General features: G+C 42.1%; 1 protein-coding gene across 1 annotated transcript in view; it reads left to right on the forward strand.

Annotated features, from left to right (window-relative positions):
• Nucleotides 1-20,880: 20,880 nt before the first annotated feature.
• PPP1R21 (protein phosphatase 1 regulatory subunit 21) overlaps nt 20,881-22,363 on the forward strand; it is a 78,210-nt gene continuing 76,727 nt past the window's right edge. Inside the window, exon 1 of the mRNA XM_012465469.2 lies at nt 20,881-21,107. Coding sequence (XP_012320892.2) covers nt 21,051-21,107 — 57 coding nt within the window. The 5' untranslated portion in view covers nt 20,881-21,050. The remainder of the gene's footprint in view (nt 21,108-22,363) is intronic.

Genomic DNA, 22,363 nt, shown 5'->3' on the forward strand with positions numbered 1-22,363 from the left:
CCTCATTTGCCCCGGCTTAGAGTTGGTCTATAAGGGCTATTTCCTGGGGATTTCCACTTGAACTGCAAAAAGCCTGGTCCCAGCTCATGCCACATGGAGGACAGAGACAGCTGTATTTCTTGTGTGACTTTCTCTGTGGCAAGAGATAGATGAAGGGAGTCAAGGAGAGAGTTTGTGTGACCTTCAGGATTGTCTACAATCCTGAGCATCAACATAGCAACAGAAGCATTTTGTAACTTGTGTTCCTAAGGGTAAGTTTAGGACAAATTACCAAAGTGCACAGAATACACATTTGTAACTGACATTATTATCATTATTTTGCTTTTAGCTTAAGATTTATTCTTCATGATCTAGCAGTTATTCAAATGAGCATTTTATTTTAGTAAAATCATTTGGCTTAGAGCTATCCATCTATTAATATTACCATTCATTACAAACTTTGAATGCAGACACGCATTTGTATTTTTAAAATTAATCTTAGTTATCATGCATAGTTGGGTTTGAATTACAGACACTTGCAAGCTCATAAAAACTGTAAAGGGGATAAATTCATAAAATTTATTTTGCAAATAAATAAGCTGTAAGAATCATCAAATATCTCCAAAGATAAAATGAATCAGGGAGTCACATGTCATTCGCATGACTGGCTTGTTAATCAGAGATTCCATAATTACATTCCTCACTGAGCTGAGTCGTTGTGAGGCTTCAATATGAATATCAAGTTCTTGGTGCCCAGTAGGCATCTAATACATGAGAGTTGTTATTAATATGTTTAATACTCAAAAACAGACATACCACATACCTACAAAGACACACACACACACAAACACACACACACACACTTCTGGTCCTTTTACAGGGATTCCATCTTTGGTGGAGACAGATGGATACCCCCTTCAGACTCTGAGCATGAACTCTGACTATCTATTCTTTGCTTTTTTGGAGCCTGGGTCATCTGAATACAGTAAATATCCCTGAGAGCCTTTGTGAGTTCAGCCCTGGCTAGGTCAGCCCCTGAACACACACTACCAGGCTAACTGGGAAAACAAAACATCTAAGTATGAAAACCAGCCCAGACTGCCTCTGAGTAAGTAATAACTATTCTGTGGCATAGGTGGAGTTTGAACTTCAAGATCCATCTGGAATACAATTGTAAGTGCTGTGCAGAAAGACTTTGTGGAGTCAGGTATAGTGGCTCATGCCTGTAATCCAGCACTTCGGGAGGCCAAGGCAGGCAGATCACTTGAGCTCAGGAGTTCAAGACCAGCCTGGGAATTATGGCAAAACCCCATCTCCACAAAAATAAATTAAAAAGTAGCCAGATGTGGTGGTGCATGTCTGTCATCCCAGCTACTTAGAAGGCTGAGGTAAGAGGATCACTTGAGCCCAGGAGGTGGAGGCTGCAGTGAGCCATGATCGTGCCACTGCATTCCAGTCTGGGTGACAGAGTGAGACACTATCTCAAAAAAAAAAAAAAAAAAAAAGACTTTTGTGGAAGAGGTATTCTTCCTGCTGGCCCTGGAGGAGGAATATCTTCAAAACTGCCTGGAAGTTCCGGCTCCTGTCTGGGGTGCACCTGAACAGGACCCTCTTTTCAAGCCCTGTCTGTTGCCTCTGCCCACATAACTGGTTCCATAGCCACACTCCTCATTTCTTTTCCCAAATAGAATACGTGCTTATGTACATGGCTTTTCACATGCTGTACCCTGTACCTAGAATGCCTTTCCTCCCATTCCCCCTAAAACTTCGATCGAAGCTTAGGGCCACCATGAATTGCTCTCCTTCACTCAAACCCTACATCTGTCTGGCAAGACATCCAGGTGGGTTTCTACATGCTGCCTTCAGAAGACACCTAGAATCTGCCTTTCAGTCACTGTATTAGTAGTGAATACCTAATCTCTGAGTATGTCCTCTCCTACCCGAATCACTATAAGAGCTTCCTAAATGTTCCCTGCTTCTGCCCTTGCTCCTCTAGCCCCCTGTCTGCTCACAGCAGCCAGAGTGACCTCCTTTCAACACAGTCAGATCACGTTGTATCTCTGCTCAAAACTCTCCAAAGCAGGGGTGGGCTGGAGTGGCAAGCATTGGTTAGTGAGGGCCAATTCTGCACATCTCTTCCCTGCTCTATGGTCAGGGATGCCAACTGATGGCCTGAAATAGGCCAAGGTGGGAGATTTACACCACAGAAATTGGCAAATGCTACAAATCAGGCCTCTTTTTTTTTTTTTTTTTTTTGAGAGCTGGTTTGCCTGCATACCACTGCTCCTATGATGGTGCATTTCTCTTAGAGTCAAAGTCCAAGTCTTTAAAACTACCCACGAGGCCTTCCACAGTCTGACCTTATCTCCTCCTTCCCTGCCCTCTGCTCCAGACACACTGACCTTGCTGTTCTTCAAACATGTCAGCAAATTCTGGCCTCAGGGATTTTTGCCCTGGCTGCTCCCTATGTCTGGATCACTTCCCCTCAATAACCATACCTGGGCTCTGTTTATTTCTTCTCTTCTGGAAAGTTCTTGCTCAAATGTCACCTTCTCCATGAGGTTTACCTGATCATCTCCCCCAAAATGCTAACTCCCTCTCCAACTCTCCTGACCTCCCTACGCCATTCTATTTTCCCCACAGCATTCTAACCCACTATAGGATGCACTTACTTACTTATTCTATTTTTTATTAATATTTATGCGCTGCGGCACCCCTCACTCCCACCCCACTAGAATGCCAGCTCCGTGAGGGCAGCACCTGTTTTCTTCCCTAATGCATTCCAGCACTTGTAACAGAGCCTGGCACATAGAAGTCACTTGGTAAGCATTTACTGGCTGACTGGCTAACCTGACCTTCAAATCCCCACCTCCTCTGTAAACCTTCCCTAAACTTAGCATCTTCCTCTTCTCCATCCCCAGAAGGTCCAGCAGGCCTCTCTATGTTATCAAAGTTCTCTTTGTACCTGAAGCTGCAAAAGTGCTTCTGTTGCACCATAATGATTTTCTTTTCTTTTCTCTTTTTTTTTTTTTTTTTTTTTTTTTTTTGAGACTTTGAGACAAAGTCTCGCTTTGTTGTCCAGGCTGGAGTGCAATGGCACGAGCTCGGCTAACTTCAACCTCCACCTCCTGGGTTCAAGAGATTCTCCTGCCTTGGTCTCCCGAGTAGTTGGGACTACAGGCACATGCCACCACTCCGGCTAATTTTTGTATTTTTAGTAGAGACAAGGTTTCACTGTATTAGCCAGGATGGTCTCGATCTCTGACCTCATGATCCGGCCGCCTTGGCCTTCCAAAGTGCTGGGATTACAGGCGTGAGCCACCACACCCGGCCAGGGCTTCTGCTTTTTATTGGAGGCCACAGGGAGTCAGCCGAAGCTGCCCCCTCTAAAGGATTTTCTTGAGGGGGAAGTAGCAGGATTAGATATGCAATTGAAAGAAACCCTCCCTCTCTCATGCTCCCCCTCAAGCCCTGTGTCCTCTGAAGGCCTGGCTCACGGAGCAGGAAGGTGGCTTGGAGCCCAGCAGGCACTCAGTGTGTGGCAGGAGGGAACGGGAGGCCCAGGTGTGTGCAGGAGAGTGGGCGCCTGGGCCTGCAGAGCTCATGGCATTTTAGAGCGGTCCCCTCATCTTCGGGGTCTTCCCTGCCACCGAGGTTTCTGAAGGTCGAGGCCCCTCGTCTGTCCCTAGTGACGCCCCTGTCCACACGGGCCAGCTCACTCCTGCTCTGCCAGCCAGACCTACCCAGGACAAAGAAGGGGCTGTGCCCCTGCAAAGAAGGGTGACTCGACACCTTTCCCAGCCACCAAGTGAGGACGAGGGGTCCACACCCAAAGCTAAGCCCCAGGGGGAGTCAGGATGTCCCAACACCGGATGTCCTGTAGAAGCCGCGTAGTCATCTTCCAGTTACGAATTGCCTTACCTGTTCTGCTCAAACAGGAATTGTTTCCCCAAAAAGACTCGGGTATAGTGGAATGAGGTCACCAGAGACGTGCCTAAACGATGACAAACACCGGTCCTGGGCGCGCCGAAACCCTGGTAACCAGTTACTCAGACTGCGGGGCTGATTTTATCTTTCCTGAAGCAGCCGCGGAGCAAATTCAGTGAGGGCGCGCCCCCTGGTGGGGATACGAGGTTCTACCAGGCAGAAAGGACCGTTCTGGCGAGCGACTCCTGTGGGTCGAACAGAGAACGGAAGGAGGAGGAGGTTTCCGGATGTTCTCAGCGGCACAGTCATGGTCAATACTCAATAAATATTGATTTGTTGATTGAGATATGAAATAAGAGTGATTAATATAACCATTAGTAATCAAGGTCTTGGAATGTGAGAATTTTAATAAAAGGTAAACCATCAGCCAAGGCAGGAAGAAAGCAGGGAGAGTTGGTCTCTGGTCTGATAAGAGAGGTAACTTTGAGAGTGCTCATACACTTTTTGCTTTGACATTGTGGGTATTATAGCCCCTCTTTGTTTACCGAAGGCAGCCAATTTTATTTTGAAAATTTTCACATATATACAAAACAGAGGAAAGAGCTATAAATCCCCATATAGCTACCACCCAAGTTCTGGAATCAAGTTTTTATCACTCTTGCTTTAAGTATCCGTTTTTATTTTTTTATTGCTATTTGTCCCCTTTAAGTATTGTAACCTCGACACCACATCACTTTACTCAAAATTCTGCAGTATGCATTGCTGAAAACTGTGGGCATTTTCTTTTTTTCTTTTCTTTCCTTCTTTCTTTCTTTCCTTTTTTTTTCTTTTGAGACGGAGTTTCGCTCTTGTTGCCTGGGCTGCAGTGCAATGGCAAGATCTCGGCTCACAGCAAACTCTGCCTCCCAGGTTCAAGCGATTCTCCTGCCTCAGCCTCCCAAGTAGTTGGGATTACAGGTATGAGCCACCACACCCGGCTAGTTTTGTATTTTTAGTAGAGATGGTGTTTCTCCATGTTGGTCAGGCTGGTCTCGAACTCCCGACTTCAGGTGATTGCCCTCCTTGGCCTCCCAAAGTGTTGGGATTACAGGCATGAGCCACCACGCCCGGCCTCTTTTTTTTTTTTTTTTTTTGAGACAGAGTCTCACTCTGTCACCCAGGCTGGAATTTAGGCTCACTGCAACCTCCACCTCCCGGGTTCAAGTGATTCTCCCACCTCAGTCTCCCAAGTAGCTGGGACTACAGGTGCACAACAACATGCCCGGCTAATTTTTGTATTTTAGTAGAGACGGAGTTTCTTCATGTTGGTCAGGCTGGTTTGGAACTCCTGATCTCAAGTGATCTACTAACCTCTGCCTCCCAAAGCGCTAGGATTACAGGCATGAACCACCGCACCTGGCTGGCATTTTCTTACCTAGCCACATGCCATTATTTCATTAAAAAATTTTGTAATTCCTTGGAGTCATCTAAACCAAGCTTGTCCAACTCGTGGCCCCCGAGCCACGTGTAGCTCAGGACGGCATTGAATGCAACTCAACACAAACTCAAAACTTTCTTAAAACATCATGATTTTTTTTTTGGTGTGATTTTTCTTTTATCAGCTTATCAGCTATCGCTAGTATTAGTGTATTTTATGTGTGGTAAAAGACAATTCTTCTTCTTCCAATGTGGTCCAGGGAAGCCAAAAGATTGGACATCCCTGATCTAAATGATCATACAAAGAGTCTACATGTAGATGTACTTGAAAACTTACTGCAGTTATCTGGTTGTTAGGTCTAAGTTTCTCTTTCTCTTTCTCTCTCTCTGTATCTCTCTGTCTCTGTCTCTGTCTCTCTCTCTCTCTCTCTCTCTGCACCTCCCATTCCTTGTCCTTCCTCTCCATCCCTCTTAATTGACTTATCCTTACATATAGTGAAATGCCCAGGCACTAAGCATACAATTCAATGAGTGCTGACAAATTTACACACCTGGAATCCCACGCCCTCATCAAGATGGAGAACATTCCTGTCACCTCAGAAAGTTACCACCTGTGCATTGGCAGCCATCTCTGTCCTCACCCTCAACCACTTCTCTGATGTCTTTTACCATGGATAAGTTTTGCGTGTTCTAGAATGCTATATAAAGTGCATGCTTGGCCGGGCGTGGTGGTTCACGCCTGTAATCCAAGCACTTTGGAGGCCAAGGTGGGCGGATCATCTGAGGTCGGGAGTTCAAGACCAGCCTGACCAACATGGTGAAACCCCGTCATGAAAAAATAAATAAATAAATAAAGTGCATGCTTGCAGTATGTAGTCTTTTCGAGTATGGCTTTTTGTTCTCAGCATGATATTCTTGAGGTCCATCCGTGTTGTCACTGAGTTGCATGCCACTGTGTGCATTCAGTACAATTTGTTTATGCATATTCCTCTTACTGAACATCTGGATTGTTTCCAACTTGGGCCATTATGAATAAAGCTGCTATAAATATGTTTGCATAAATCTTTGTATGGACATATGTTTTCAGAGTGTATACTTATGTTTAGCTTTGTGAGAAAGCCTTGTCTCTTCTCATCTAAAGCACCTCTTGGTCTCTCTTTTTGTTCAGTTGTCCAATAGTTCAACATTCTGCACACTTCCATCAGCTCCCTTTTGGTATCCCTTACCTGGTTCCTCCTCTGATCCCTAGTTTTTTTTTTTTTTTTTTTTGAGACATGATCTCACTCTGTCAGCCATGCTGGAATGCAGTGGTACAGAGTTTACTGCAGGTTTAAACTCCTAAGCTCAAGCCGTCCTCCTACCGTAGCCTCCTGAGTAGTTGGAACTACAGGTGTCTGCCACCATGCCCGGCTAAGTTTTAGAAAAAGGTTATTTTTTTTTTTAGAGATGGGGTCTTGCTATGTTGTCCAGGCTAGTCCTGAACTCCTGGCCTCAAGCAATCCTCCTGCCTCAGCCTCTAGAAGTGCTGGATTACAGGCATGAGTTACTGAGCCCAGTGAAAATTCTGAAAGAAAATGCTGGGAGTTTTTATAAACTGGAAGTTGTATCTAAAACCTGGAGGACGGAGGCAGAGGTTGTAGTGAGCTGAGATTGCACCATCACATTTTAGCCTGGGTAACAGAGTGAGACTATGTCTAAACAAAATAAATAAAATAAAATAAAACCTGTAAAAGATGCATGTTAGTCACTTTGGCAGGAATGACTCAGAATCAATGCTATATAGTTTATCCTGCATCTCATCAGAAAGCATGTAAATGGCATGCTTGCCCCACTTGCAGTTAATATGACTGATGAGTAGATCTAAGGAGTGGAAGCCTGATTGCCCACTGTATCCTCCATCAACCCCTCATCGATTGGCTCCAGATGATCTTTGCTTTGAATCAATTTCTTTGTTAAAAATTACAAAATAGCGGTTTTTAAAATTCTGTCCTCCCTCCAAATTCATTATCTGGAATTCTTCTGTAAAGCAGCTTCTTTATCAACTTTCCCTCATTGTCATTTGGCAAAGGCAGGAAAATGTGTAACTATTTGTCTTTAATTGCTACAGGTGTGTACCACTAGCAGTTTTAATTTACTAGCAATTTTAGTTGTTAGTGAAAATTTTTAACCTGGCTTATTGATTGTTAGAAACTTTCTAAAAGCTAAGACAAGAAAAGCTCTCATAATGAAGTATTATTCAAAATATAAATATGAGAGCTCCCTCATCTTGCTTTAGAAAAAAGACACATATAGAAAAACACTGACGTATCAAGGGACTTGGATCCACTCTGAGCTAAACAGTTATAATTGTAATGATAATAACTCCTAACATTTAGGGAACATTTCTTATTGATTTAAATTAATTAATAATTAAATGGAGTTAATGTTTATGATAACAGTTATAGAGAAAAGAAAAGTGCTAGTCATTGTGCAATCTAGAAGGCTTTAGTCAAGTTAGATTTAACTTTTCCCCTTGAGGAAATCATAGATTTGTTTTATTTAGTTGATATTTATTGAGCATTCCCTTCATTGGGAAAACAAAGATGAATTAGACCCAGACACTGTGAGGCCTCAAGGGGCCTAGTAGGTGAATTTCGTCTCACTGGTTCCTGGGACTTCCTTTGGCCAAATATTTATGGTCTTTGTTGTGATATGTACAAAGAACACCCTGAAGCTGTTGGCAACACAGCTGTTGGTCAGATATCACCTGCCAGGTGACAAATACATAACCAGCTCTGGGATGGGGGAAAGGAGAAGATTTGATTGGTAGCATTTGCCTGTTTCCAAGGTGCCAATACTCCCACCATGGCCCATTTCAAGCTGCCAAAATAATGTCACTGAATGCAGAGTTGCAAAGATATGCATAGCACACCATTATATAATATTTCCACTATACAGATGCAATAGAGGTAAATAACTTGGCAAGCATAGATAATGATTAAATAGAGTAAAATAAGGAAGGGATGAGCTTTGAATATTTATTATTTTTGTAATATACCTTATTTAGTTGTAAGTTTATGTAATTTAATTTTTAATGATGGCTATGTTTAACGAGTGGCTGGTACAATTTCTGAAAATTTAACAATTAGCTCTTGAGAGCCACTATGAGCCCGCTGCAGCACACCACTGCTTACACTCATGCAGTATTACCAGATAGCCACTGTAATATACTCACAGAGCTGGGGACTTGGAACAGCATGGCTGGGTTGACACTCTGAGTGGGGATGGTCAGTGGCCTTAGAGCATGGTAGAAGAGAGAAACTGGGTATAGTAATACGGGTTATTTCCTCCTCTCATCTGTTGGAGTTATTTAGTTTCCTTCTATTACTGTAACAAATTACCCCAAACTTAGTGTTTTAAAACAATACAAGTTTATTATCTCCAAGTTCTGGAGGTCAGAAGTCAGAAAGGTTCTCACTGGGCTAAAATTAATGTGTCTGCAGGGCTATGCTGAAGGCTCTGAGAAAGAATCCTTTTCCTCACCGTTATCAGCTTCTAGAAGCCACCCACATTCCTTGGCTTGTGTCCTCCTTACTCCTTACTCCATCTTCAACGTTGGTACAAAAATTAGCAGTGTTGGTCAAGTCCTTTCCCATCACCATCTCTTTGGTTTTTGATTGGGAGAGTTGATTAGCAACTTTAACTCCATGTACAAACTAAATTCTCTTTTGCCATGTAACCTAAAACATTTTTAGGTTCTAGGGACTAGAATGTGGCTATCTTTGGAAGGCCATTATTCTTCCTAACACAGGGGTGCTGACAGATATCTCCAGCTGGCTCTGTACACACTGTACTCTGGAAGGATTTTCTAGAGAAACCAAGAACCTTGGGAAGTGAAAGGCATAAAAGTATGGCGGAGGGACCACAGAGGAAGGAGATGAAGGGAAGAGAGCTCAGAGGGAGAAGGTGAAACTGCAAACCTATCCAGAAGTGGGCAGAAACACAATGGGAAAAGTAGAAAACCACTCTGTGTTTGTGGGAGTGTCATGTGACTGCTTTCTTTCTGATGATGGACCGCCCTGCACTCTTCCAGATGCTGCAGGCACAACTGGGGGCTTACTCAGGCGTCCCTGAATATACAGGGCTAACTAAGACGCAGTCCTAGATCAGCACTGTGGCTCATGCCTGTAATCCCACCTGGGAGGTCAAGGTGGGAGGATGGCTCGAGTCCAAGAGTTTGAGACCAGCATGAGGCAACACAGTGAGACCTCAACTCTACAAAAACAAAGACAAAAAAAAAAAAAAAAATAGCCAGGCATGGTGACACATGCCTGTAGTCCCAGCTACACAGGAGGCTGAGGTGGAAGGATCGCTGGAGCCTGGGCCGTCAAGGCTGCAGTGAGCTGAGATCACACCACTGCACTCAAGCCTAGGCAACACAGCAAGACGGTCTCAAAAAAAAAAAAAAAAGAAAAAGAAATTTAGTTGAGGGCACATGAATAAACCTGGTATAATAGTCACTTAAATGTCAATAATGGTCCAAATTTTAAAAGTGCTAAAGGACATCCAAAAAAGGGGAGGAGGTAACGTTTGAGAAGCAGTCACAGAGGTGATGGGGAGCAGTGAAGAGGGTGTGTGTAAAGACACAGGGAGTGCTGGAGAAGCTGGTTGAAAATCAGAACTATTGAAGTTGAGTGCAGGACACAGTGTAGGGCCCAAAAATTTGGGTCTTTTCCCCGGGAATAGAAACTTGTTTTTAATCTGTGAAGCTTCTACCTGTAGCAAGAAAGAGGATGGATTGGAGTCAGGGAAAATGGTTAGAAGGCCATTTCTAAGTAGACTAGCAACCTCAGATGAGGCTCATGATTGCTACTATTTGTGGAGCTGTGGAGTAAGGCACACCACTCTGCACCCAAAGGGTTACTTAAAGAGACCAAAAGACCTGTGCTCTCACTCTGCCTCTTTATGTGATACTGGCAAGGAATAAAACAGTGACATTTGTAGTAGAGTAAGAAAATAAACCGTGGACAATTGTAAAGCATTTTTGAAAACTGAAGACACAAGTGGGTGGGTGATGAGAAGTTGCTTAGTGGGTACAAGGTATGTTATTCGGGTGACAGATACACTGAAAGCCCAGGCTTTGCCACTACACAATATATCCATCTAACAAAATTTCACTCGTACCCCTTAAATTTATACAAATTTTTAAAAATCAGAAAACAAACCTGAGGACATAAACATGCACATGAAAATATGTTCAATATATGCATTAATTTGTTCATCACAGTGTTATTCACAATGGAAATGAAATGGAATCAACCCAGGTGCCCATCAGTGGTGGGCTGGATAAAGACAATGTGGTACATATACACCATGGAATATTACACAGCCATAAAAAGGAATAAAATCTTATCCTTTGCAGCAGCACGCATGCAGCTGGAGGCCATTGTCTTAAGCCAATTAAAGCAGAAATAGAAAACCATATAGCACACGTTCCCATTTATAAGTGGGAGCTAAACATTGGGTACACATGGACATGAGATGAGAACAATAGAGGCTGGGGACTATAACACTGGGGAGGAAAGAAGGGGGACAAGGGTTGAAAAACTACCTACTGGGTACTACGCTGGGTGACAGATTCAGTCATACCTCAAACCTCAGCATCACACAATACACCCTTGTAACAAACCTGCACATGTATGGCCTGAATACAAAATAAAAGCTGACATAAAACATGTTCAATATTACTAATTTTCAGGGAAATGTAAATCAAAATCACAATGAGAAAGCACTTCTCACCCATTAGCTCAGCTATTATTAAAAAAATTAAAAAGCATGTTCTGAATCACTAATCATTAAGGAAATGCACATCAAAACCATAGTGAGAAAGCACTTCTCATCCAATTGGTTGGCTATTATTTAAACAGTAACAACAAAAAAGATAATAAAAGAAAGTAACAAGTGTTAGTAAGGATGTGGAGAAATTGGAACCCTTGTAATTTCTGGTGGGAATGTAAAAGAATGCAGCCACTGTGGGAAACAGCATGATGGTTCCTCAAAAAAAAAAAACAAATTAAACATAAAATTACTGTATAATTCTGCAATTTCACTTCCAGATATATCCCCAAAACAATTGAACATAGGAACTTGAATAAATATTTGTGCACACATATTCATAAGAGCGTTACTCCCAATATCCAAAAGTTGGAAAAAACCCAAATGTTCATCAATGGATGAATGGATAAACAAATATGGCATATACATACAACGGAATATTATTCATCTTTAAAAAGGAAAGCTATTCTAACACATTCTACGACATGGCTGAACTTTAAAGACAATATACTCAGTGAAATAAGCCAGACACAAAAGGACAAACATCATATGAGTTCACTTATATGAGGTCCTAGAATAGTGAAATTCATAGAGACAGAAAGTAGAAGAGTGGTTGCCAGGGGCAGGGGGCAGGAGGATGACGAGTTATCATTTCAGGGATATGGAGTTTCAGTTTGGGAAGATAAAAAAAAGTTCTGGATGAGGCCAGGCATGGTGGCTCAGACCTGTAATCCCAACACTTTGGGAGGCCAAGGCAGGCAGATCACAAGGTCAGGAGTTTGAGACCAGCCTGACCAACATGGTGAAACCCCGTCTCAACTAAAAATACAAAAATTGGCCAGGCGTGGTGGTGGGCGCCTGTAATCTCAGTTATCTGGGAGGCTGAGGCAGGAGAATCACTTGAACCTGGGAAGCAGAGGTTGTAGTAAGCAGAGATCATGCCACTGCACTCCAGCCTGGGCTACAGAGTAAGACTCCGTCTCAAAAAAAAAAAGTTCTGAATGGATGGTGGTGATTGGACAATATGAATGTACTTAATACTATGAAACCATCTACTTAAAAATTGTTAAAATAGGAAAATTCATGTTGCATATTTTAACATACACATATGAACCCCCTTCCACATACAGATACAAACTGAGGACTAGTCCCCACCTCCCCACCCTCAAGGGCCAAATTTAATCTAATACATTCTGCCCCCTATATCTGATCTGGTCACTCACTGCTGCTCCATACACATATTTGTTTTACACCCAGTATATAGAAAGGACAAAATCAGAGTTTAAAGGCTGAACAATGGAAAAAGGGAAGGCCTCATTTTCTTAAGGCTTAAGAAAATAGAACTCTTTAAAATCCAATTTTAACAGGTTATCAAGTTTAATATCTATTAGATGTTGAACTAAATAACAGAGAGGCTCTCCAAAAGAAAATGCTATTAATTTGGGAATAGAACATTGCAGTGGGAATACGTATGAATGCCATAGTTAACTATGTGTGTGTTCAGGGAGGTAAAGGAAGACAAAGGTTTTTAAAAGAAAAAAAATGAGAAGGATTACACAGTTGTTTCAAAAAAATTATCTTTGGCTACAAAGATCAATGACAAGGATAACGCCAGTCCAGGGTTGGGCAGGCAGTTGCTGGGTAGCTGTCCCCCTGAAATATTTTTTGTTCAAGGTTGCAATGGCATTTGTGTAAGGCATGGTTTTTCCAGAGCCTTTTTTGCTACCAGGTATACAAGTGTGAGAACCCTCTTTTGAAGGCCTCCCCTGACTCTCTTTGTTAAGGTTTTTTGTTTTTGTTTTTAAGCACTAGTGACTCCATTTTTATTGTGACAACATAGGTTCTCAAGATTATCAAGATTAACACATTGCTAGTATGTGCCCTTAATATGATATATTGAAAATGATACTTTATATCCTGAGAGTGACAGTAAAATAAAAAAAACAAAAAAGAATATGACATTTTGGGCCGGGCGCGGTGGCTCACGCCTGTAATCCCAGCACTTTGGGAGGCCAAGGCGGGTGGATCACGAGGTCAAGAGATCGAGACCATCCTGATCAACATGGTGAAACCCCGTCTCTACTAAAAATACAAAAAATTAGCTGGGCATGGTGGTGCGTGCCTGTAGTCCCAGCTACTCAGGAGGCTGAGGCAGGAGAATTGCTTGAACCCAGGAGGCGGAGGTTGCAGTGAGCCGAGATAGTGCCATTGCACTCCAGCCTGGGTAACAAGAGCGAAACTCCGTCTCAAAAAAAAAAAAAAAAAAAAAAAAAAGAATATGACATTTTATCTGTTTTTCCTCCCAAATGTTTAACCCCAGTAATCATATGAAAACAGCCAGATCCCAATTGAGGCATACTGTACAAAATACCTGACCAGTATTCCTAAACAGTATCCAGGTCAGTAAAAACAAGGAAGTTTGAGAAACAGTCACGGCCAAGAAGAGAAAAAAAAAGTTAGAAAAAAACAACAAAAACGCCTTAGGGAATATGAATAAAGTATGCACTTTAGTTAATAATTATGTAAAAAAGGGGGAGCTCAGACTTGGCACGATGGCTCACCCCTGTAATCCCAACACTTTGGGAGGCTGAGGTGGGCTGATCACTTGAGGTCAGGAGTTTGAGACCAATCTGACCAACGTGGTGAACCCCTGTCTCTACTAAAAGTACAAAACTTAGCCAGGCGTGGTGGTGGGCACCTGTAATCCCAGATACTTAAGAGGCGGAGGCTGCAGTGAGCTGGGATTTCACCCCTGCACTCTAGCCTGGGCAAAAGAGGCAGACTTCTGTCAAAAAAAAAAAAAGAGGCGGGGAGCACTTTTCTCTTAGAGATGTATACTAAGATATTTAAGCATAAAATAATATAATGTCTGAGATTTATTTCAGATTAATCAAGTGAAGTGAGAGAACATGGATGGAGTTATAGACCTGAAGTTGGAAACGGTTGAGACTGGGTAATGGGTACATGGAGTTCACTATACTCATTTTTATTTTTGCATGTCTTTTAAAACTGTCCATGATAAAAAGTTATAAACTTTAAAAAATCTAGTATGCTAATTTATATAAATCTGAGTGCTATATGTGGCTATTTCCTGCCATTAAATAGGGAGGCAAAAAAAAAAAAAAACAGTTTTGGGAGAAGGGAATAAACAAGAATGAAGCAAAGATAGAAGGGGAGAAATGGTAAGAGTTGAGATATGAGCCGTAAAATGTTACTGTGTCTGCTTCCCACCTGCTCCCTGAGACTCTGCCCTTGGATTTTGCAAGCAAAAAAGAGTAACCCCTGGATACCTATATCAGCCCCCACCTTAACCCCCTATTCCCCTTCAAACAACTCCAACACTACGTTTTTGAGAAGGTACAAGTTCAAACAACTGCTGAGAAATATTAGGTTTGCTTTGGCACCTCACCCCGGTCTAGAACTCATTCTTCTTCTTTTTAAGCTAAAGAGTAAAGAGTTTCCCACATGGGGGTACTTAGCCTAACTTAGGGAAAGTACAATCTGCAGTAGAGGTGGAGGACCTGGGTCCTGGTTTTGGTTCTGCTGTGCTGCCATGTGATTTTACACAAGGTACGTCAGGACTCTGAGCTTGTTCCATCGGTCTTCTGTGTTGCTGTAGCTGAGATAGGAAAAGCACTGGAGCAAAGCCAAAAACAAAAAAAAGGGAGTTGCAAAACTACAAAGTACAGAATTCCTATTTTTAGTAGGACTTCTCAAAGTTGCAAATCATCAAATTTTGTTCAGACTTTTGCCTCAGTGAACACTTATTTGGAGCTAGCTGCTCAAGAGAAAATCATGTAAAGGAAAGTTCTTTTCTTCCTTGCCTGCCCTTCTCCCCTTTTCTTTTCAATTTAAGGCAGAGTGACATGCATTTTTGCACTGGATTTAAAAAAAAACACAAAAAACAAGGACAGTATGTCATAATAAAAGGCCCACCTGGTGCCTTCCTTAAATCTTCCCCTACGTCCATCTATATATACATTCTTAGTTGTTCGTTAGCCCAGTAATCAAGTTTGGTAACCAGCCATAGGGACTGTGAAACCAGGCCAGAGAAAATCTTTGCTTAGTTATTTTAGTGACTGTTTGGGGAAGTGCTGGTGGGGCTAGCTGGTCTTCCAATATCACGGTAGAAGCTGCCACATTCAGCAAGTTATCATGAAGTAGAATGCATGATTTAAAGGACGTGGAGAGAGCTCTGAAACTTGAAAGAAGCTCTTGATTTTCAAGTGTATGCAAACATGGAAAATGTATCTCATAGCCAAGATAGTAAACATGTAACTCTACTGATCATTGTTTGTATGACCAAGTTCCACACTGTTCTTGATCTATATACATTTAGTTCTCATTACTTATAGTGGTTGTGCTCTATAAATTGCAGCAAACACTGAATTAGCAAATCACATTACTCCTAAGGAAAATACAGGGTTAGGTAACTGTGAGCCTCTGGTCACAACATTTTCATCAGCTGATCAATATGTAACTTTGTTTTATGTGTGTTTCTGTTTAAAGAGACCTTACTAATATATACTGTTAATTCATTAACATCAAACAGCACTATAACTCATGGCCAAATAAAACTTATCATACATCTGTATTTTCTCCATAAGGCACATCACAGCCTTCTTGTGCTTAGGAATACCGGACGGCCCTTCAGCACTTTGCCTGCAGGCCATTTTAAACAGCAAAATCACAGACAGAAATGAAAAAAAACAGATCAGCAAAAGGATCACACATTTACAACATGAGAGCGGAAACAAGAAAATGAGCTTTGTCTTCTTTGACTGCAGCTGGGAATGTGGGCTTCCAGTGACTCAAATCTTTTCACCGCTCTGTGCATGTCTGCAAATGACCATGAAAATGTTATAAGTATTAATTTTGGGGTTACAAATAAATTTTGGCTAATAGGCAAATTTGCAGATACAGAGTCCAGGAATAATGAGGATTGACTGCAAACACTACATACTAGAACCTGCTGTATAAGTCGGCAAAATCCCATTTTTTGCTCCCATTATGTGAATTTTTAGGGATGTGAAAGGTTAAATAAGCAATGTATTCAAATATGAGTCACTCACTGTTAGATTGGGTAGATTATTTAGAAAACAACATTGCGTTTAAAATAGTCCTCAATTAAGAGTTCAAGGCCAGCCTGGCCAACGTGGTGAAACCCCATCCCTACCTAAAAAACAGAAGAATAATACAATAAATTTGCTGGGCCTTGTGGCATGTGCCCATAATCCCAGCTACGACGGAGGCTGAGGCATAAGAATCGCTTGAACCCAGTAGGTGGAGGTTATAGTGAGTCGAGATTGTACCGCTGCACTCCAGCCTGAGTGATGGAATGAAACTGTCTCAAAAAAATAAAATAAAATAATAAAATAGTCTTCACATCAGGAGTTATTCTTTAATCTTAAAGATTTGATATCCATCCTCCATATCATAGGTTCCCAAGCTTCACTCAGTATCTCACTTTTCATCTTTGCATCAGCCATTCTCTAAAATAATAAAATAGGTATGTACCCCTCCACTACTATGCAGTTTTCTATCTACTCACCCACCTGCCACATGGCTCAAAAGTATCCAATCTTTGTGGTATGGAACATCCTCCACATAAAAGTGATGTAGCCTTTCAGACAGGACCTGATGGTTCCCATCTCAGTCCCCTTTTCTGCCCCAGGGCCCAACTTAATCTCGTACAGTCTCCTACATGAGAGCTGACAAGCTGTTCTGTATCACTGTCCCTCCATGATGCATAAGGAAGCCACCAAGTCCAGTTTTATGCCAGATCTATTGATATATGAACAACACAAACAAAACTTTTTTCTTGTTCATGCTGTGTGACCACAATTGATTCATATTATTCTTAGGTATTAGAGAAAATGGAGCCCCTCCTTTCTCTATGACAGATTTAGTCTTCCTCAAAAGTCTGTACTCCACTGGAAGAGCAACACCTAACTCAATTAATACTATCCTAGTCTCTTCAGTGAAAAGTTTTCTTTTGGTTTACAACAGTCCCTCCTTTCAGAAATGCTCATTTGTTCTGAGTTGTCTTCTCCCTCTTGCCTCCCAAGATGGCTTCTAGGTAAGTGCCCTCAAGAGCAGGGCAGGGAACCTTGATCTTCATCATGTGAGTCCCAATGCTGCTTTCTGACCCTTGCTGGCCTCTGTGGTGGTGTGTTCCTTGCTTACCCTGGTGGCATCTGCCACAGAAATCTTTATTTGGGGAAAGAGTGATCTAGTCTCTATTGGCTTGGTCAGGACCTAGGGGTCCTCCCAGCTAACCTGCCTGTTCTGTGTAACTAAAACCTCAAGCTAGATCTCACTGTCCCAGGGATACACACCTGACAGAAGCAGGGCCAATCAGAGACTCTCCCTGACATTTTTCAAACTGGAGCTAAGCAATCTGGTTCCTCTCTGGAGGTAATGAAGGCAAAACCTTGAGATGGAAGGCTCAGTGCAGTGGGCAACTATGCTTGCTACGCTGTGGAAATTGATATAGACCTGCAAGAAGAGATAGAGTGAGAGCTGAAGCAGCATTTAGATTTCTGGTCTAGGTTGTGCCTGAAGTCCTGTATCTCCTAATTTCTTCCTGTTTTTCTGTGAGTTAGCCACACGTCCTTCCAGTAAATTCCCTGAGTCCAAGCTAATTTAAGTTCAGTTGCTGACACTTGCAACTGAAATTTTAAAAACCCAAGCAGTATGTTTTTAAATGACTTAATTATGATAATTCCCAGCAAATCTTCCTTCACACCATTTCCCAAAGTATACTATGTTTATAGGTTGAAAATTATTGCTGGCAAACATGAGACAATAGAGATTTTTAAAAATTTTATTGTGAAATGTAATACCAATACAAAAAAGTACACAGAACAAATATGTACCTTGTAAGGAATCATCATCCTGAAGTTAGCACAGCTATGTCAATATCACACAGGTAAAAAATAGAACACTGCCAATATCCCCAAAGCCCATCTCATTCCCCATGTGAGTAGTTACCATTTCCTCCTCCCAAAAAGTAATCATCCTCCTTTTACAGTTGTCACTTCTTACTTTTCTGTTTTATCACCCAAGCATGCACACCTGAACCTTTGAGTTCTATCATTCTTTGAACACCATGTAAACAAAATCATACAACATAATTTGTTTTTTATGATCAGACTTTTGCTTTGGATTGAGACTTATCTAAAATACTGTAGCTGAAGGTCAGTCTTTTTTGTTGCTGTTTAGTATACCATAACATGAATAAATACTCATTTACTTATCCATTCTGTTGACAGACATTTGGAGAGTTTTTTGTTTTGTTTTGTTTTGTTTTGCTTTGTTTTGAGGCTGGAGTGTAATGGCCCAATCTTGGCTCACTGCAACTTCTGCCTCCAGAGTTCAAGTGATTCTCCTGCCTCAGGCTCCCAAGTAGCTGGGATTACAGGTGCCCACCACCACGCCCAGCTAATTTTTTGTATTTTTAGTAGAGACGGGGTTTCATAATTTTTGCCAGGCTGGTCTCTAACTCCTGACCTCAGGTAATCCAACTGCCTTGGCATCCCAAAGTGCTGGGATTAGAACGTGAGCCATTGAGTCGTTATCTTTTCAAATGAGTGCGTAACACCAGATTTTTTTTCTAATTGACTGTTCCAGTTGACGTTCCTACCAGCATTTTATGTGAGTTTCTCTTGTTTCATAGCCCCGCTAACACTTGTCTCTTTAATTTTAGCTGTTTGTGTGGTGTGTGCAGTGGTGTATCACTGTGGTTTGAATTTCACTTCCTCTTGATTATTAATGGAACTGAACATCCTATTGCCTGTTTACTGGCCATTTGTCTACCTCCCTTTGTGAAGTGCCTGTTGAAGTCTCTTGATCATTTTTCTACTTGGTTGCCTTTTTTTCTTATTGATTTGTAAGAGCTCTTTATATATTTGGATAAGAGACCTTTCTATGTTGGATATATATATGTTGAAAATATCTTCTTTCACCCTGTGGCTTGCCTTTTCACTTGCTTAATGGTGTCTTTTTGGTAAGAGATTCTTAATTTTAATGTATTCACATTTATCAATTGGGAGTTTAAAACAATGCATCCTGATACAGCAACCAGATTCAGTAGCGCAAAATAAAATTCTAAATTCAGTAAAATGAACTTATACAGGCTCTCTGGCTAACATTGCACATTCTTTCTTTGGAATGTTATTTCTGGGATGGCAACTTTTTAAATAAAAAATTCCATTATTTTACATATCATTGAGATACAATACTTAATTCTGCCTCTTGGTGGTGCCATAGAAAACTAAGAGTAATAATTTTAAAAATTATTGTTCTGAAAGTTTGCTGGACAGTGGGAGCTGGCTATGAGCAAACTGACAACTATAAACATTTTTAAAAGTTTGTAATTTTCTTACACACTACAATGGCTGAAAATGCACATAGGCTCAACCCTTCACTATAAATTCCTGGCTTACTAATAGTCAAAAACAGCACTAACACTTTTTTAATCATGAAAATTTTCAAGTATTCTAAAGTGCCAATATAAATTCCTGTACCTATTACCTAGATAATAAAAGTTAAAATCTTCATATATTTACTTTAAAAAATTAAAGATATAAAGAGAAAGTTTGTGCTCCTTTGCCCTCTTCAGTTTCATCTCCTTTCTCTTTTTTTTCTTTCTCTTTTTCTCACTGAAGGCAACTGCTATCCAGAATTTGATGTGATCTCTTCCAGTTCTTGTTTCTGTATTTTTAGTACATGTGTCCATGAACAATTAAAATGTAACTTTTCATACTATAGTATACTGCAATTTGCTTTTTACATTTAACATGGTTTTGCCATGTTGATATATACAGATATATATATAGGTCTAGGTTATTAATTTTAACTGCCATATTGTAATTTCTGAACATATACCCTATATTTATCAATTTCTCTATTAATGAACGTTTTAATGTTGCAATGCATACAATACCTAGAACAGTATCTTTAAAAAATTTAAATGAATAAGGCAGGCTTTTCATTCAAGCAAAATCTGCCTAAAGTATCTGAGGCAGATTATTTTTGCTTCAATTCTCTTTTTTTCCCTGTTCATATCACTATGCATGCATAGAAGGAATCAATACCTGAAATATCTTAAAGGTTTTTTACTCAATCTACTGAAAAAACCTCTGATGTGGTATGTGTAAAGGGGTAGGAGTGGGCGGATGGAGTCGGTAGACAACGGACACAAAGAAATGTCAATGTCAAAATACAAAAGACAGTGAAGGTTTGGAGCCGGGGACAGTGGCAGCAGCAAACGTTACAAATCTGAGGGAGGTCTGAGAGTTTACAGTGCATAGCACGTCCTGTGCTATTATATGTGGATAGCAAAATAGCCGAATACACAAATCTTTCCATGCTTGTGCTGAAAGACGTAACCATCAAGCGCCAGGCGGTTGCCATGGGAACCAGGGGGTGCGTAGAGTCAGCCAGAACTCTTGATGCACTTAGAATGTTTCTTCTTCCCGCCCTCTGCTCTTCGCAATTATCGTCCCTCTCCTAGGTCCTCCGCCCATTCTATTGGCTCTCATGATTCTCTTCCCCTCTTGATTCTTTCCTTCTGCGTTCCAGGTCGCCATCTTGGACCATGCGTCAAGATGGCGCCCCCGGTCCCAGAGGCACAGCCCAGGCACGCCGGCGAGGCTACGCACGCACGTACTCGGGAGCGAAGAGTGGGGCGGTGACGCCAAACGTCGCCCCGCCTTCTGTAGTCGCTCCGCCCCCGGTTCCACTCCGCCTTCCTCCCACCCCGCGAACCCGGAAGTGGAGGAGGAGGCGCGGCGGCGGTGGCCAAGAAGGCAGAGACTGCCTGAGCTGTACCCCGGAGCGTGTCTGGGTTTGGGGGCGGGAGACAGGCTGAGCCGCCTAGGCGGCCTGGCCTGGGAGGGGCAGGGGAGGCCATGGCCTCGGCTGAGTTGCAGGGGAAGTACCAGAAGCTGGCTCAGGAGTACTCGAAGGTACCCATCGTGGGCGGGGAGTAGGGGTCCCCCGCCCTGTGGCCTCGGGTTGCCTTGGCAGCGACTTGTCGGGACCGAGGGGTACTGCGGGGAGGGGGGCACGCGAGCGCACACCACCTTTCCCCTCCGCCGCCTCAGTCCACCATTACGGTACCTCCACCTGCAGCTCCCAGGAGATGGGGCCGGGCGGTGTCTGCGTCCGTGAGCGTTTCTGCAGGAAGGAGCTGGAGTTTGATTCTACCTTTTCACTGAAGTAGTGGGCTTGGGACTGGGATGTCAGAAATTCTGGCTTCTTGCCTCTGGTGCTGGCCAAGAAGGGAAGGGAAAGGTGTGGACCACTCCTTACCTCGCTGCTTCCTCAATTTTCTCAGCCCAGGGATGGGAAAGATCAACCTTTCTCCCCTCCCACAGGGATGATATGAGGTTGAAGACATTTGTCTTCCCCCGAAGCAATTCGAGAGGGTAAACAGAGACATTCGGGTAAACTGCTTCACTAGGCATGGGTGATTGTGAATGTATTCAGTGCTATGGCAAGAGGTTGTCAGGAATGATTTTGAAAGCTTGAGTGCTACGGCTGTGTCCTTTTCTTTCTCTTGTCCGTCGGTCACCTGGAATGGGGCAGAACACCCAGCAGGTGCTCAATACATATTAAGCAACATGAGGACCTGCCCCTTTGTCGTGTTTGTGTCATCAGTCTTTTAAATGATAGAACCTTTTCCTTGGAAAGGATGATGCTGCGGTTTCTGGGTAGGGCGTTTCTAGCTTAATATTCTTATGAAGTTATTAAAGCAGATCTTACATCTTTGGAAAATTGATTCAACAGTCATTAAGCTTAGTTTTCAGTGATCTTGGCATTCATGGAGTCAGTAGGAAGATGGTAATCCCATTTTGCAATGTGGAGAAACTGAGACACATTTTATCCCTTAAGGTTTCATTCAACAAATAGCAAAATGAAATATTCTTTGAAAAATAAAACCTGTGCCTAAACATACACACTTAAGTCTTCACCATCAAATAGGAGCCTTTTGAGATACTACACTTATTTCAGTGATGCTACCATTAGCAAAACTTCGTTTCATTTCTATGTGAAATTGTCTTAAGAGCCTGTGACACAATGTTAGTGATGGCAAGTCTTCATATTTTGAGGGAGTGTTTCCTTGCTTGACGGGCCAGAAGTTGTTTGGAACAAATCCATGTGATGAAGGGAGGTGGGTGGAGGTTGGCAATGCTCAAATTTGGCTCTACTATTTTTGGTT

This window comes from Aotus nancymaae, unplaced genomic scaffold, assembly GCF_030222135.1.
Source record: "Aotus nancymaae isolate 86718 unplaced genomic scaffold, 86718_ANA_hifiasm-v0.15.2.pri h1tg000057l, whole genome shotgun sequence".
Lineage (NCBI taxonomy): Eukaryota > Metazoa > Chordata > Mammalia > Primates > Aotidae > Aotus > Aotus nancymaae.